Below are 16,561 nucleotides of genomic sequence, written 5' to 3'. Positions count from 1 at the left end.
ATTGAACATGGAAGCAATATCAGTTCTTGACACAAACAATGCTTAAAAGGTTGATGTTCAGGAAAACAGCAGGTTCTTCTGGATTTAGCTGGGACTTATGGGCCTAGTTTTAAGGTGACTCTATAAATTAACAGTGATAGTTAGCTAAGAAACAATGGAGATATGTGCCTGGCTCTCCAATCGAACAAAGATACCAGAGATGGCGAAGAAGTGAGGCGAATACTAGCTAGAACAACAACGATAAATGATGTCCCAATAAAACAACAGCCTTGATATGTCCCAAAAATGGTCATACAAACTTCCTAAATGAACAATATTAGCACAAAATGAAACCACTATAGAAAAGCAGTGTTTTCTTAGGAACAGAGATTCGAGAACAATGAAGGTAAAAAGGGGACAAGACCTTCTTAAACTAGCTTAAAAGCCGGCAACAAAACCCAAGACGAAACAACTGATCGAAAAACATTTAGTTCGAAAAGTACATAGCACATAAACAATATCAACAGCGGTAAATGCCCAACAAAACCTTGGACACGCCATTTTGTGAGACACATGTCAAGTAGTACTCCTATTACCTAACCCTTCTCAACAACGGGGCATAACCATCGCCAACCATTTATCCTAAAAATTTTAGGTACATTACGCTTCAAACTCAGCTCCAGTAAAACACAAACCCCAATCTTAATGTAGACATCCCAATTGAGAGTTCAATCAGAAATCAAAAACCTCAAAATCAAAATCCAAACGTCACAAAATCCCAAATCCAATAAATACAAAGCATGAATCAATAACAACCAAACATTGAACCCTAATAGCCTCGAAACAGCTGAAACGAATCAATCGTCAGCAAAAAACACAATCAAAGACCTAATTGATCGGGAAAAAAAGAAACATGTTAAATTCTCTAAATTCTATCCCACATCGACTTGCTGAAGATCCCATCTAATCTATATAAGTGTGGATAACCCTCCCCCTTATGAGGCCTTTTAAGGGGTGAGTGGCCCATTTCTAATATGGTATCAGAGCGGGCCCAAGTCGATGATGGTTTTCTCTTTATCTCTTATCTACCTCACGAGTGGAAGACCGATGTCCTTTCCGGCCCACATCGATGATGGTTTCTCTTGCATTGCCTACCCACGAGTGGAAGACCGATGTCCTTTCCGGCCCACATCGATGATGGTTTCTCTTGCATTGCCTACCCACGTGATGGAAGACCGATGTTCTTTCCGGCCCACACGTGAAGGGGCGTGTTAAATTCTCTAAATTCTATCCCACGTCGACTTGGTGAAGATCCCATCTAATCTATATAAGTGTGGATAACCCTCCTTCTAATCTATATAAGTGTTGATAACCCTCCCCCTTATGAGGCATTTTAAGGGGTGAGTGGCCCATTTCTAATAAAACAGATCACGAAATAATCCAAATACAAAATTGAAAGGAGAATAAGTACTTGGCTTCTCAGGCTTGCCATCAACCCATTTGGAAACGTTGAAATGGACCTTCTCACGGGACAAAGCTTCGGATCTGTAAGGCTCCTTCAAACACTGCCTGACGAGACTGGCGCAGAGATTGGAGTAGGTTACGTAGGTCATTCCGGCAGCTCTCCAAAACGGTTGCGCAGCGCTGGACGACATTTCTTCCTCTCTCTCAGTAGCTCTTTCTCACCTCAAAGTGCGTGTATGTGTGTGTGATTTAGTAGTGATCTACTGATATAGGCATATATGGGCTCCCTCTAATGGGCTGCCATTTTACATGGGCCCACTTCTCTACTCTAAATTGAGTTTTCTATTTACGGCCCATATGTACTTTCTTCCACTTTTTTTAGCTCAGAGGAAAACAAGCCACGGTTAGAAATGACGTCGTTTTTAGCTCAGAGGATGGGAATCCTATGGTTCATCATATTTCATTGATAGAATTAGAAAATAAAAGTGTTTGGATGTCTCAAACGAATTAATGGATGATAATTTTATTTTTATGATTGATGGAACTATAAAATAGCACTATTAAGATGCCTCAAAAGAACGAATAGATGGTAAGTTATTAATCATGTGTAATTGGTGGGATTGGATGTTCTCAAAGGAACATGATTCACAATACGAAAGTCGTCGGTAGAGATAACAAGCGGTAATATCATTCGGATGTTCCCAAAGAGTTCCACCATTTCATTAAAAATAGGAACATAAATTTTATTTCTTTTTTTCAAAACAAAATGATTAAATAACACTACACATAATACTTTTATTGATCATTTTAATGTCGCTGGGCGTGCTCTGTACCAATTTGGATGTCTAGGAATTATTAATTACACCTATATTTCAATCAACTTTTAAGCATATTTTTAACAATATTTAAGTGAGCACCAGCAAGTTTGATAATTTCATTAATTGATTAGCAAAATGTGACAAACTCTCCAATGGAGTAATCCCCTTTCAAGTTTCAAAACAATAGCAAAATTGGTGAGAACATTATATAAGTCCACAAACAATAGAAAATGTAAAAATCTCTGGAATATTGCAGTTTCACACTTCCAAGATTTTGCTACATAAATAAACTATTTGTGCTTAAACAAAACCAGTAGCCAGTAGTTAGCAGCCCATACGCGATTACTGCAACAAACAAGGAATGTAGATCGGTACACATATGGCCATTATACTAGCAAAACGGCATTGATGCAACCATCGTTTTCAGGATTATTGGTTACTTGGGCGTATTTTCCTGCATTCAACATACATAAGAGAGTAAGAATCGTGTATACCAGCTTAGCTTTAAATAAACTTACGCAAAAAAAAAATAACATAGTGACTTGAGCAGCCATACCCCAAACAACTTTTCCAGCAGGCGTAACAAGTCCAAGTTCACTACAATTGACCTAGATTATAGATGAAAAGCAACTTCAGATGATGAAGTTTGGCAGATGAGGAGTTATACAAGTTATTGAAAGGAACGATTACCTCGATAATGGTTCCCCTAGTCATAACACCAAGAGAAGTATACATGGGGCCATTTGGATTCTTTTTTACACCAATGATCTCCAAATTGAAAGTGCACTTCAGTTCGGGGTGCGTTACGTGTGCTTTTGTAAAACGTAGACCAGATGGGCGAATGAAACGCTCATACTTCGGAGGTTTCCTAGTGAAACTTGGTCCTACAAATGTGGCCTTTGTGATCATCCTCTTCCACTGCTTGGCTGCAACATGTAAACCAAGTTGAAAATACCATGAGCATGATTATCATTATGATATAAAAATCCCAACCGCGTGACAAAAAAAGGACATCTCAAAAAGGGATACTTACTTTTCCTTTTACCAGATCTGATTACCCTAAACATCTCATCTTCAGCAACAGGTCTAACCTACAAAGGCAGCAGACAAGGTTGATCATCAAATATAGTACAATTATAGTATGAATGAAACATAAGATAGAATATATAACCAAGAAGTATCCCATAAAATTTTATTGAGAAATAGTCTTCGTAGTTGGCTTCCAATATATTCTTATTCACAGAAAATGGGTTATTACAACTTTTCTAAGATATGAAGGGTGGTCAAGAAGAAACATCACATTTTACATTGTGTCCCAGTGATCTTTCCCAGTTTCATAATAAAAATGATGAATCAAATTATTGAATAAATTCTATGAATACTCAGGTAGACGAAACAACAGCAACATGCTAATATGTGTTTTAGTCAATATGTAATGAATATGATTTACAGTCATATCATATTATGTTGTAAGACATCTCAAAAGTTAGCATTAGAGAAGCAAACTGGAAAGAAGAGAAAAAAGGTAGTAGTGTGTGATACCTTTGGAAGAGGAACATCCCATTTTCCTGCCTTCTCTTTCTGCTTTTGCTTGACAGTATTGCTAAGAACCTTGGCTCGTGTGGTCTCATCACGATCAAGAAGGTATGCAGGGAGAGCTCCTTCACGGACATTATCATCAACCTTGCGCCTTGTTGATGACTCCTCGTGCATAGCTAAACTGTTATATACGAAAAAAGTGAGTGCATATTACCACAACACAAAATGCTGAATTCATATTAGGTCTTATTTAAAAACAAAAAGAAAGGAGAACCAAAAGAAAAAGAATGAATGCTAAACTCAAAGCCAGTAAGACAATGGAAACCTATTGATTTCATCATATCATCACTTCATCATACCAAATTGAGAAACCAACAATATGAGGAGATAAAAAAATTACTCCTAACTAACAAAAACAGCCAAAAAGCTTACGTTTTCTTCAATAGCGCCTTCTCAGCATACCGCTTCTTTGCAAACATCTTACCCTTAATACCCAATGTCTGTTCATTCACCAGAAAAAGCAAACGAAATTAATTTCAAGCTTCTCCAAAACTAAATTAAATCAACACAAAGATGAAGCAGAAAAGAGATGCTAACGTTTTGCGCGATTTTAGAGCGCTTGTGAACTTCACGAGCCTCCTTCTTGCGCTTGCGCTCGAAGTGGTCATGGCGGTAGCCATTCCTCTTCCTGTGCAGCTCGATGTAATCTCCTTGAGGCTGTCAAAATCAACCAATTTCAGCTCAAAATCGAGGTATATAGAGAGAAATTAAGCTTAAGCAATGGCAAATTTAATCAATTTCAACTAAAAATCGAAAAAATTGTAGAGAAATTAGCAAAAAAAAATGCTAACCATGGTGTAGTAGAATTAGGGTTTTCGATAGTTTTGGTAGAAGAGAAATTAAGAAAAAAATGCGGGTATTTATAGGGTTATTGTAAATGGGCCAATTATTGTTAAACGGGCCTATGTTAATAGGGCCAGATTATGAACTCTTTTTCGGGCTCTTCTTGAGGGTGGGGTAATTACATGTTTCATATAAAATATTCCACATTTGTTTCAATTTAGTACAAAAATATTAAGTTTACGTATTTCATACATAAAGTTTACCTAGTGTTTCAAAACTATACATCCGTCAATTTCCTACTAACACCGTTAATTCCAATTACATTATACATACAAAAAGTTTCACCAATGTTTCACATTCGTACAAAAAGTTTTAAATTATACATTAATTATTTCAAATAATATTACTTTTATTACTCAAAAAAATGAAAAAAATACATAGAAAAAGCAAATCACCACTCTTTTCCATCAAATTAGCGAATTGCATTTTATTGTTCGAAGCTTTCTAACGTAACAATGTAGAATAAAACCAAAAGAATATTGACTCTTTTTCATAAAAGTTAAATACTTATTGATGGTTCGACACTCAAATTAACCATTTTGTGAAGATGAAATATGAACTTATTTTATATATGTTCTATAGACATTAATTATTACAGATAACACTTATTATGTTTCCAGATTAAAATTTCAATAACTTCTATGAATCTATCAACAGATGGTACATTAGACACTTTCATAATACGGTGAATCATTTAATTATAGAATAATTGTGCAATCCCAATTTCGTCGTTCTCTCTCCTTCCACTATTCACCGTTTCAATTACTCCCCCTCATTCCAACTTTTCGTCTTTTTGTCGTTCTCTCTCCTTTTCGTCGAAAAAATTGCTAGAATTTTGCGGTGAAATTGAGTTGATTCTTTGTTGTTGTTGAATTTTGTGTTGAAATCGTGTTGATTTTATGTTAATTCTAAAACCTGTGTTAATTTTATGAAGATTTTTTGTTGAATTTGTGTTGAATCGATGGTGCTGCTTTTTTGTTGAATTCTGAAATCTGCGTTGATTTTTTGCGCTGAAATTTCGTTGATTCTTTTGTTCTCCTGTTAGTGATTTTTTGCTTTGAAATTGTGTTGATTCTTTTGTTCTGCTGATGTTGAATATTTTGTTGAAATCGTATAGATTCTAAAATATGTGTTGATTTTTTGTAGATTTTTTGTTGAATTTGTGTTGAATCGGTCATGTTGCTTTTGTGTTGAATTCTAAAATATGTGTTGAGTTTTTACGCTGAAATTTTGTTGATTCTTTAGTTCTGTTGTTGGTGATTTTTTGCGTTGAAATTGCGTTGATTCTTTTGTTTTGCTGATGTTGAATATTTTGTTGAAATCGTATTGATTATATGTTGATTTTTTGTAGATTTTTTGCTGAATTTGTGTCTATTGTTTTAATCGTGCTGAATCACTTCTGGAATGATTGAGACTGATACACAAAGGAGCCAAATGTCAACAAAGAATTTAAAAAATGGACTCACACAACAGCTATATATATCAATATAGAATCAACAAAAATGTCAATAGAATTGCAACGTAGAATCAACCGTAGCTTACAAATGTCAACATAGGATCAGCCATGTGATACGACATATCAACAAAAATTCCAATAATTTCAACACAGGTTCAACGGAAAAACAAATACAATCTGAATAACAAATTGTATTTGCAATCGACTCAACATACAGACATCTACATCCTAAGAATCTGAAAATCACAAATCTGGAAATGAAAAATCTTTAAAATATGGAAATCACGAATCACGAATGTGTCAATCTTCAACGTATGGAAATTATGAATCATGAATGTGTTAATCTTCGACATATGGAAAACACGAATCTGGAAATGAAAAATCAAAAATCTTTTGCTGCATTAAGATTAACCTATAATTCTCATTATCATGAAATTACCTTTATCAGCGTTAGAACCCTCCATATAATAAAAATCCGTTGCGACACAGAATACGCCGGAATTGATTTTATGAAATATGAGATTCAGTCGGATAGTATTACGCATGTGACGGTACAGTCATAAAATAAATTCTTGAATACACCGACAAAGAAATCAATTTAAGTCTTCAGAATAAAGTTTTGACGTCAATTACAGTGGTGTTAAGATCATGTTGAAGATGTGAATATTTTCGGTTTTGGAAGGTGGAAGAGAAATTAGGAACGCAAGAACTATTCAGAAATTTAACTTACAAAAATACCCTCTGTTGACAAAATATATGCTCTTGTTGAGATGGAAATTCTACGCGATATTTACCATAGATCTGTTATAATTAATGGCTAGGATTAAAATTTTGAGTTTGTATTAAATATATGGTTTGCATTTTATCGAACAATGAAAGAAATCCGTATATGAAGATTTGATACCCCTATATTTATTAATTGTTATCTGTGAAACTTTAAAATAATAGTACTATGGAATATGGTTGTTTAACAAATTGCGATACTTAATAAATACTGATATTAAAATAAGAGTTAAAATAATTAATTACTCCATCGGTCTACTAATATTTAGGTCGAATATCCGCTGATATATTATATTATATAAAATGACAAATTATCAAATAGTATTAATTGAAATAATGTAAATATATAATACAAATAATAATAATACAAATAGCCCTCTCCCCCTCTCCCTCCATTGACGCTCTTCAATATCTCTCTTTTCCTCCCTTTTCACCTCTTCATTATTTGCCCTATAAATAGGGGAATGATATACCTTGCTCTTCAATATCTCTCTTTTCCTCCCTTTTCACCTCTTCATTATTTGCCCTATAAATAGGGGAATGATATACCTTTCCTCATACATAGTCTTTCTTCTTCTATAAATTGAAGATATTCACATGTATAATGGTGTATTCTGTTCTCAATATCTCTGTATATACCGAAGCATAAGCAGAGTTTAGGGCTTGTTTATGTATGCCCACACAAACGTCTCAGAATGTTAAAGTTTCAAGGATCGTGTGCAACCGATATCGTCAAATTGATGACCTATATTTCAGGTTGTTGCGTCGAATATCAAAAGATAAATACTTGTACTCCAGATATGAGTGAGACTAAGGTACAGGCTCATATGCGCCATATACAACAACTTCAATCCCAGTTACCTCATCAAGTTGAATTCAAGTTTAGATAATGTTCATGCACTTTCTTTGCCAATTTTGTGTTGTTTTTTTTAACTTCGATGTGAGTTCGACTTTGTTGTCCTTTGATTATAGACACAAAACACAAAATATTTATTATAGTGTATGGTAGTTACGGGGTTTTTTCTATTTTTGTTCTAAAATAGAACTTAGATTCCTCGTTTGTTCTAGCGTTTTTTTTTGTTCCGGATTTGGGAGAGACGCATGACCCTCATGCGTCTCTTTTTAATGAGACGCATGATCGTCATGCGTCTTTCATAGAGACGCATGATCGTCATGCGTCTTTCATAGAGACGCATGAGGGTCATGCGTCTCTATTTTTTTTTTCATTTTTTTTTAACGACGCATGAAGGTCATGCGTCTTAGGTATAGACGCATCTCTCTCATGCGTCTGTTGTTTTTTAAAATATAATAGACGACGCATGAGCGTCATGCGTCTTAGGTAGAGACGCATGAGGCTCATGCGTCTCTATGTCGAATTAAATCAGTTCCGCGAGAGGCAGAAGGCAGAATACACGCGAGAGAGAATTCTGATAGGCGACTTCCGGCGATTCCTTGGCGATTTCTTAGCGAATCCGACGATTTCCTCTCTTTTTCCGGTAAGTTTCATTCAATCCTTCAACATTCCTTCCTTATTTGTTGTTAATTTGCATAGTTTGTTTAGATTTCCCCTAATTTTTGTAAATTAGGGTTTATAACAAATTGCTCAATTTTGTCCGATTTTTTGGTGTTTAGTTAATTGTAATGGATTTTAGTGGCTAAATTCATTCTATTGTATAGTTATTCATATATTAGAGATGCTTGGTGTTGTGATTTTGGTTGATATTGAAGAATAAAGTATAGGTTGAATTGCATATTTTAATTTAACCTTCTAATTTAGTAGCTATATGTAAATTAGGCCTTATAAAGCATGAATGGTGTTGAATTGGAGTGAATCAATCATTTGATTTATGATTTGTTGTTATTTTGAAGATGAATTTGAATGGATATGTAATTTGTGTTGTAATTTGTAATTGTTGTTTTGTGAATTTGTACTTAGATTAGATGGAGACTTCAAGTTCTAGTGAGCAATTATTATATGGACCCGAAGACCCGTCCTTGCTAAATTTACAGAAACATCACATTTCACATAAACTCATGAAAGAGGGCACAACCCAAGTATTTAAAGTCCGAAGGACAGAAAGCAAGACTTGGGACGTCGAAATTCACGAGAATGTTAGATATTGGCTTGACGTCTTTGGTTTCAAAGGCGTGATCGATTGTGGGAAGCCCATGAAGGTGGACAACGAGCTGATCACGGCGTTGATTGAGCGTTGGAGACCGGAGACGCACACTTTCCATCTACCGATCGGTGAGACGACGATCACCTTGGAAGATGTGCAAGCCATTTGGGGCTTGAGGGCGGATGGTCGCGTTTTCACAGGGCGTGACTATCATGACAACTTTTCAGACTGGACCAGCAAGTGCCGCGATCTGTTGGGATGGATACCAGATACTTCCACAGAGACAAAGCAAGGCGGTTTGCTGATGACCGCACTGATCAACCAGACAAGGATGCCTCTGGGTGATGACCTACCTATGTACGTATACATCCAAAGGGCACGTATCCATGCCCTAATTTTATTAGGAGGTCTCATTCTACCGGACACCACGGGGTGTAAGGTGCCATTTATGTGGTTGAATGGGCTTGGGGATCCAGAAGAGGTGAAGAATATTAGTTGGGGAAGTGCGGCATTGGCCTACCTTTATCATTATCTGTGCGAGGCTTCCATGGATAAGAGAAAAGAGTTGGGCGGGCCTATGATGCTTCTGCAGCTATGGGCGTGGGAAAGAATGCCCACATTGAGGCCTGCGTTCATTGGACCAGTTGTACACGAGCCATATACACCATGTGGCGCCAGGTATATATCTAAATATTTATTTATTAATTTATATTGGATTATTTGCTTACATCAAATATATGTACAGGTGGAAAGGAACAACGCAGATAGGAAATGCTCCTAGACATTCGGTTGAGCATTATCGTGACCAAATATCTCTGATTAGACCTGGCCAGGTGAGTATTATTTCGGTTTAGACTTCATTTATGAACTTATTACGGAATTATTCAGTGGCATTTGCATTGCTGTTTTGTAGTTTATCTGGACGCCATACGCACATTGCATACTGCCTGACTACTGCAATGATGTGACTGGATGCTCTCTGTGCGAGACCTACTTGGTATGTTGGGCCTATGTCGAGGCCCATGAGCCTGGACGAGGATGACGACAATTCTGGATCATCACTAGAGTCAGCACCAGAATCATCACTTAAAATCTCATCAGACGAGGATGACGACAATTCTGGATCATCAAGGTCTCTTCGTACAACATGAACATCATCATGCTCTTCTACATTCTCTTGAGTATTCAATCCAACATTAGCAGCATCTGCAACATCTGTTTGCTCATTCATACCGCAATCCATGCTCAAAGGTTCAAACCTCGTAGATGATCCAACACCATGATCAACAATTGGTGGGATGAAGGCATTTCCAACATACGAATACTCAACAAATAATTCAATATGTCGAGTAGAATTTAGAGCAGCATTGAACATATAAAACACGCTTTGATCACTGTCAACCGCAGTACATACATAACTCGTACCGGTACCCAAGAAACAGTGCCTCCAAGATATTTCGATGAAGTGTTGGTTTGAATCTATTCTTATCTTAACACATATCATTGCAACTAATTCAGATAATGAGACACATGAATCCAATACGATGGAAGCTCTCGCACGAGGAGGATCATAACAAATACCCACTTGAGGAAGTTGATATATTCTACCACCCCAATATAAACTCACGTATACTTGCATGATTTCTGCAAAAATATATATACAAACCAACAACAATTAAAGATAATTTTTTTCATTAAACCCTAATATAGTAAGTATACAAAAGATTTATCAAAACCCTAATAATATGCAAATAAACAACAAATGCGAGAACAATGTTGAAAAATTGAAGGAAACTTACCGAAATATGAAGGGAATCGCCAAGAAATCGCCAAGGAAATCGCACGGGTTGTCTTCCTCTCTTTCTCTCGCGTATTCTGCCTATTCTGCCGTGGGAACTGATTTAAGCAAGTTAGAGACGCATGAGCCTCATGCGTCTCTACCTAAGACGCATGACGCTCATGCGTCGTCTATTATATTTTAAAAACAACAGACGCATGAGAGAGATGCGTCTATACCTAAGACGCATGACCTTCATGCGTCGTTAAAAAAAACGAAAAAAAAATAGAGACGCATGACCCTCATGCGTCTCTATGAAAGACGCATGACGATCATGCGTCTCATTAAAAAGAGACGCATGAGGGTCATGCGTCTCTCCCAAATCCGGAACAAAAAAAAACGCTAGAACAAACGAGGAATCTAAGTTCTATTTTAGAACAAAAATAGAAAAAACCCGGTAGTTACGTTATTAAAAATGTGCATCGATTTGTAATTGTTTATTGAAGATAGTGATTATCGTTTCAAAGATTGTACCCGCCTACATCACTTTTCGAAGAATAGTAGAGTCATAATTACTCCTGCAGAGCTGTTAGACTTGTTGATATGAGTTGTTGATCCGCCAAGATTGAGAGTTTTGTACATGAGCAATTGCACCGAGTTCCAAATTCAGGAGAATTTCTTGTGCAAGTCTAGTCTCATTGAAAACAATTTGGTTTCAAATAGGGTTCCAAATCTTTCTGAGTTAAGTGTTGGTGATGCTATCCGTATTTCCTTTGTGTTACAACCCAAGCTGGAAAAGGTTGTGATATGAATACAATGTTGCACATGTCTTTATGGAAGTAAAAAAGTAGTAGTTGCAATTGAAGTTTAGCGAGTAACATATTTTCACCTTGTTGTCTGTGCATGGATGCGATCCTTGATGACATCGAGCTCCATTTCAGCGGGGTCAGTGTCTTGGATGTCGTAATGAATGCCATCCAACACTTTCTTGAAACTGTTTCTGGAAGTAGCATGTGTGACAGAAATAAAGTGCTAATTAATATTGACAAATCTTACGATCTGACATTGGATTAAATTAAAACTAAAATTATGTGTCAAATATGAATGTAAAAAAGAAGAAAAAATTTATTATTTAATTTATATTAGAAAGTGACGTTGTGTTATATGAATCCTTATTTAATTGTGCAGCTTTTATGTTACTCCACTTGGGACCAGATCATGAAATAAAAAAGAACAAATCGAAGTCGGAATGAAAAAAATATGGAGCCGTATGCAGCCTCCGAAGTTGTTGCTTACACGTGTGTGTGATTGATCTGAACACAAGGCTTCTGCTTTCGGGTAATTAATAGCCTTTGTTTGTCTCATGCATAATCAATATTCAAAGCTATCTACCTTCTTCTGGTTTTGTGATCTTGCTAAGGAAAAAGATGATACCATCAATGGAGAAATGGTTTTAGCACAAAGTCCATCAATCAGGATTTCATGTGATCAAGATGAAGGGCTCTCAATAATAGATCTTGTTGCTTTTATATGCTTATCTTGAAGAGCTTTTGCGTTGTCAAATGCAACTGATGCAGATGTGGCACAAACTAGAATTCTATTCAATTATGTAGTCAATTGTTTTGAGAATATAGTACTCCCTCCTTTATGTGGTAGTTGAGTCATTTCATTTTCTCTTACTTACTTACCTTTTCTTCACTCTAACTATTTATTACTACTATCATTTTTCTAAAACTGAGCGCAGAAAATGAAATGACTCGACTAACGAGGGAGTAATTAACTTTTTTGAATAATGGACCACGCTAAATTAATTTAGTTGAACATGTTGAAGTCTAGGTCAATATTTGATAAGCTGTATTAAAAACAAAAATCTGTTTTCTCAGTCCACACGTTGGAAATTTCCTAGTTCACATGTTGAGAGATGTGTGGAATTTAATTTATTCTATCACTTCTGTTAGCGCAACTGATGTCTATTCTTCTATCTGTGAAGCTCTTATTCTTCAATTTTGATGCCTGCCAATGGAGATTCCAAGACTGTGTTTCATTTCTTTGTTTATCTTTATGAGCTCTTACGTTGTTCGGTCGAACTGTTCGAATGCAACTGCTGCAAAGGCTGATGTAGGTGTGATTCTTGATCTTGACACTGCTCTTGGAAAGATATGCAGGACTTGCATCTCTATGGCAATCGAAGATTTCTACTCTAACCGTGACCACACAACCATGATCGTGCCTCATTTCAGGAACTCTGGCACTGATGCTGTTGGTGCTGCTTCTGCTGGTGAATCTCATTCTCATCTGTACTACTCCTATTTCATTGCCTGCAATATTTTTACTCATTATACCTTTACTGCAGCCATAGAACTACTCAAGAATACTCAAGTAATGGCAATACTCGGGCCTCAGAGATCCGTTCAAGCAGATTTTGTGATAGACATAGGTGACAAAGTGAGAGTTCCGGTGATGTCTCCATCAATGAGCCCAACCCTGTCATCCAAAGAATTGCAGTACTTCATTAGGTCAGCATGGTGTTCGTCTTCCCAGGCAAAAGCAATTGCAGCAGTTGTCAAGGCCTTTGGTTGGAAGGAAGTGACATTAGTTTATGAAGACAGCAATTATGGGAGTGGATTAGTACCAGTTTTGGCTGAAGAAATGCTAAACAGCAATGTTTTACTGTCAAAACTAAGTGCTGTAACTCCTTCTGCTAAATATCACCAGCTTTTTCAACAACTGCAGCAGTTGAAGACCCTGCAAACGAGGGTGTTTGTCGTGGTCATGCTACCAAATCTCGCCTCCCGCTTCTTCCAAATGGCGGAAGAAGCAGGGATGATGGCCGAGGGGTATGCTTGGATTATCACCGACGTGCTAACCAGTCTCTTGGATTCTGTTGATTCAGAAACCATTGAGGCAATGCAAGGCGTATTAGGCGTGAGGCCTTACATTCCACGATCGCATGAGCTTAGCCGCTTCACTAAGAGATGGAGAAGGAGGTTTCACGAGGAGAATCCGGAGATGGACAGAACAGAACTTAATGTTTTTGGGCTGTGGGCTTATGACAGCACCACAGCATTAGCTGATTCAGTCGAACGCGTTGGAGTGGCATCCCCAAGGTTCAAGAAACCTGTGCAGAGGTGGAATTTGACAGATTTGGAAGCAATGGGGACTTCAAATAGTGATCCATCTTTAGTTCATTTGATCAGAAACTATAAGGCCAAAGGGCTGAGTGGCGATTTCAGTATAAGTAATGGGCAGCTGCAAGCATCTGCCTTTGAGATAGTGAATGTCGTTGGTGCAGGAGCGAACAGAGTCGGATTCTGGACAGAAAGGTACGGCATTTCACAGAAGCTGCAGGTAGATGACCTGAAGGCAGTCTACTCAGTTAAAAAGGCCGATCTTGGGGGCGTGATATGGCCGGGACGGGGAGTTATCGTGCCCAAAGGATGGGAGGTTTCAACAAACGGGAATAAGCTGAAGGTGGGAGTTGCCAATAGGAGCGGATTCCCTGAGTTCACCAGAGTTGAGAGGAACTCAAAAACAAATGCTCTTGAAGCAACTGGCTTTTGCGTTGATGTTTTCAAACAAGTGATGGAATCACTACCATATGATGTGCCATATGAGTTTTTCCTCAATGAATATACTGATCACCAGAAAGGTGGAGATTATAGTGATATTTCGAACATAAATAATCATTCGGATCCCAGTTATGAGGTTAATGATTGCCCAATCTTCGTCATTGTTTTTCTTGATTTTTTTTCCATATGCAACACTAACCAATGTCTCAAACAGACATATGATATAGTGGTCGGAGATTTCACCATCACAGCAAACAGATCGGAGCTACTCGATTTCACCATCCCCTACACAGAATCTGGTGTTGCTGTCATCGTCCCAATCAAGGCCAACGACAGCAAGAATGCTTGGATTTTCATGAAACCTCTCACGACAGGCCTCTGGCTAACAGCCGGTGCATTCTTTTTCTTCACTGGATTCGTAGTCTGGGCTCTTGAGCATCGCGTAAACGAGGAATTCCAAGGTCCACCTTTGCACCAAGTTGGAACTGCCTTCTGGTTCTCCTTCTCAACTATTGTTTTTGCACACAGTAAGGCACATATTTTGATTTCATTATCCCTTTCTTTCTTTGGGGAAGTGTTTTTGCCAATTGAGCTGCACTTCTCATTGTCTGTTTATCTAAATATGAACTAACTATATTACAGGGGAGAGATTAGTTAGCAATTTAACAAGATTTGTGGTGATCATATGGATATTCGTGATGCTGGTTCTGAACTCGAGTTACACAGCAAGCTTGACATCAATGCTAACTGTGCAGCAGCTTCAGCCTACCATCACCGACATCCAAGATCTGATCAAGGAGGGTGAGTACGTCGGGTACCAGTATGGCTCCTTCGTCACCGGACTCTTGAGAAACATGAATTTCGACACCTCCAAGTTCAGAAGCTACGAAACGCTGGAAGAATACGACGTAGCCCTCTCCAAAGGTAGCAGGAATGGAGGAGTGGCTGCCGTTGTTGATGAGCTCCCTTACATTAGGATGTTTCTTTCCAAATATTGCAGGAAGTATACTATGATTGGCCCAATATACCAGACTTCTGGTTTCGGATTTGTAAGTCGTATATTTATTTATATCCTAAACACACCGATCAATATTCAGGGGCACGTTCACCTCTTTCTCAGGCATTTCCGAAGGGCTCGCCACTAGTTTCTGATGTTTCACAGGCGATCCTGAGGCTGAAAGAGAACGACGAAATGGAAAGGATTTCGAGAAAATGGTTTAAAGAAGGAGGGTGCAGAGGCAGTGATGGAGCAACATCAACAGTGAACACCCAAAGCCTCAGTGCAGATAGTTTCAAAGGCCTCTTTCTAGTAGCCGGTCTGTCATCATCCTTGGCTCTAGCTATATTCGTGTCGAAATTCGCGTACGAGAATCGGTGTATATTGAACTCTGCTGCTTCTACCAAGCTCAAGATTCATGATCTAGCTAGAGCTTTTTATCAGAAGAAAGATGGCATATCAGAGGAGTCTCTTGAAGGAAGAGTTTCAACACCCAGTCCAGAACCAATGACTCCCATCCCTTAAAGATAAATATGCAGCTTGGTAGGGTTGGAGTTATAACAGACGTAGAGTGTAAAATATCACATTGTTTTTGCGTACATGTATAAATCATCAATTTGAAGAGTGGGAGGAAGATAAGGTTGAGGTAGGGTCAACGAGGATCATGTTATGTTTAAGACTTTAAGTGATATTAATCCATATTTAAGCTTTTTTTAATACTAGTTTGTTTTATTTTTTGTTAGTTTTGTTTTAATTTTTTTTGTCATAGCTATAATAATTATTTACAAATATCTGAATCTATATCTTGAAATGATGGGTGATGGACCCCAAAGATCACTATGTATCAGTTCAAGAGGTGAGTAAATAATAGTAGAGGAAGAAGAGTAAGGCAATCTGTGAGACTTAGAAACACAACAAGGTTCACAAAGTGAAGAATTTTTCATTGAGACAAAGGGAATATTACAACCATTTAAGGCATGTTTTACAACATCTAGAGTAAGATGTCCTAGCTTATTGTGCCACAAAGAAAGATCTAGACTAGAACAATTTGGAAACTACTGCTAGAGTTGGAAGTTTGAAGATTGACTTGAGTGAACAGCTGGAAGATCTGGAGTAGGAATGGGACTAGAGCTATAGCTCCTCTTGATTGGGGAAT

General features: G+C 37.5%; 3 protein-coding genes across 3 annotated transcripts; 2 read left to right on the top strand and 1 right to left on the bottom strand.

Annotated features, from left to right (window-relative positions):
• Positions 1-2,445: 2,445 nt before the first annotated feature.
• LOC121797374 (ribosome biogenesis protein NSA2 homolog) lies at positions 2,446-4,710 on the bottom strand. Its single transcript, XM_042196128.1, has 8 exons — positions 4,652-4,710; positions 4,398-4,517; positions 4,233-4,300; positions 3,804-3,981; positions 3,295-3,352; positions 2,952-3,187; positions 2,818-2,869; positions 2,446-2,715 (listed from the first exon to the last, which is right to left on the bottom strand). Exons 1-8 carry the CDS (start codon positions 4,652-4,654, stop codon positions 2,648-2,650), a joined length of 783 nt encoding a protein of 260 aa, XP_042052062.1. The 5' UTR covers positions 4,655-4,710; the 3' UTR covers positions 2,446-2,647.
• Positions 4,711-8,326: 3,616 nt separating this feature from the next.
• LOC121794088 (serine/threonine-protein phosphatase 7 long form homolog) lies at positions 8,327-10,439 on the top strand. Its single transcript, XM_042192089.1, has 4 exons — positions 8,327-8,438; positions 8,879-9,740; positions 9,808-9,895; positions 9,976-10,439. The coding sequence occupies exons 2-4, from the start codon at positions 8,884-8,886 to the stop codon at positions 10,102-10,104; spliced, it is 1,074 nt and encodes a 357-aa protein (XP_042048023.1). The 5' UTR covers positions 8,327-8,438; positions 8,879-8,883; the 3' UTR covers positions 10,105-10,439.
• Positions 10,440-12,720: 2,281 nt separating this feature from the next.
• Positions 12,721-16,122, top strand: LOC121795473 (glutamate receptor 2.7-like). Its single transcript, XM_042194012.1, has 5 exons — positions 12,721-13,117; positions 13,193-14,544; positions 14,623-14,935; positions 15,051-15,457; positions 15,529-16,122. The coding sequence occupies exons 1-5, from the start codon at positions 12,859-12,861 to the stop codon at positions 15,928-15,930; spliced, it is 2,733 nt and encodes a 910-aa protein (XP_042049946.1). The 5' UTR covers positions 12,721-12,858; the 3' UTR covers positions 15,931-16,122.
• The last annotated feature ends 439 nt before the right edge of the window (positions 16,123-16,561 follow it).

The sequence above is a fragment of the Salvia splendens genome, chromosome 3 (assembly GCF_004379255.2).
Source record: "Salvia splendens isolate huo1 chromosome 3, SspV2, whole genome shotgun sequence".
Classification (NCBI taxonomy): Eukaryota; Viridiplantae; Streptophyta; class Magnoliopsida; order Lamiales; family Lamiaceae; genus Salvia; species Salvia splendens.
Note: the sequence above shows the minus strand (reverse complement) of the source record. Positions and strands in the feature narration are given on the sequence as shown.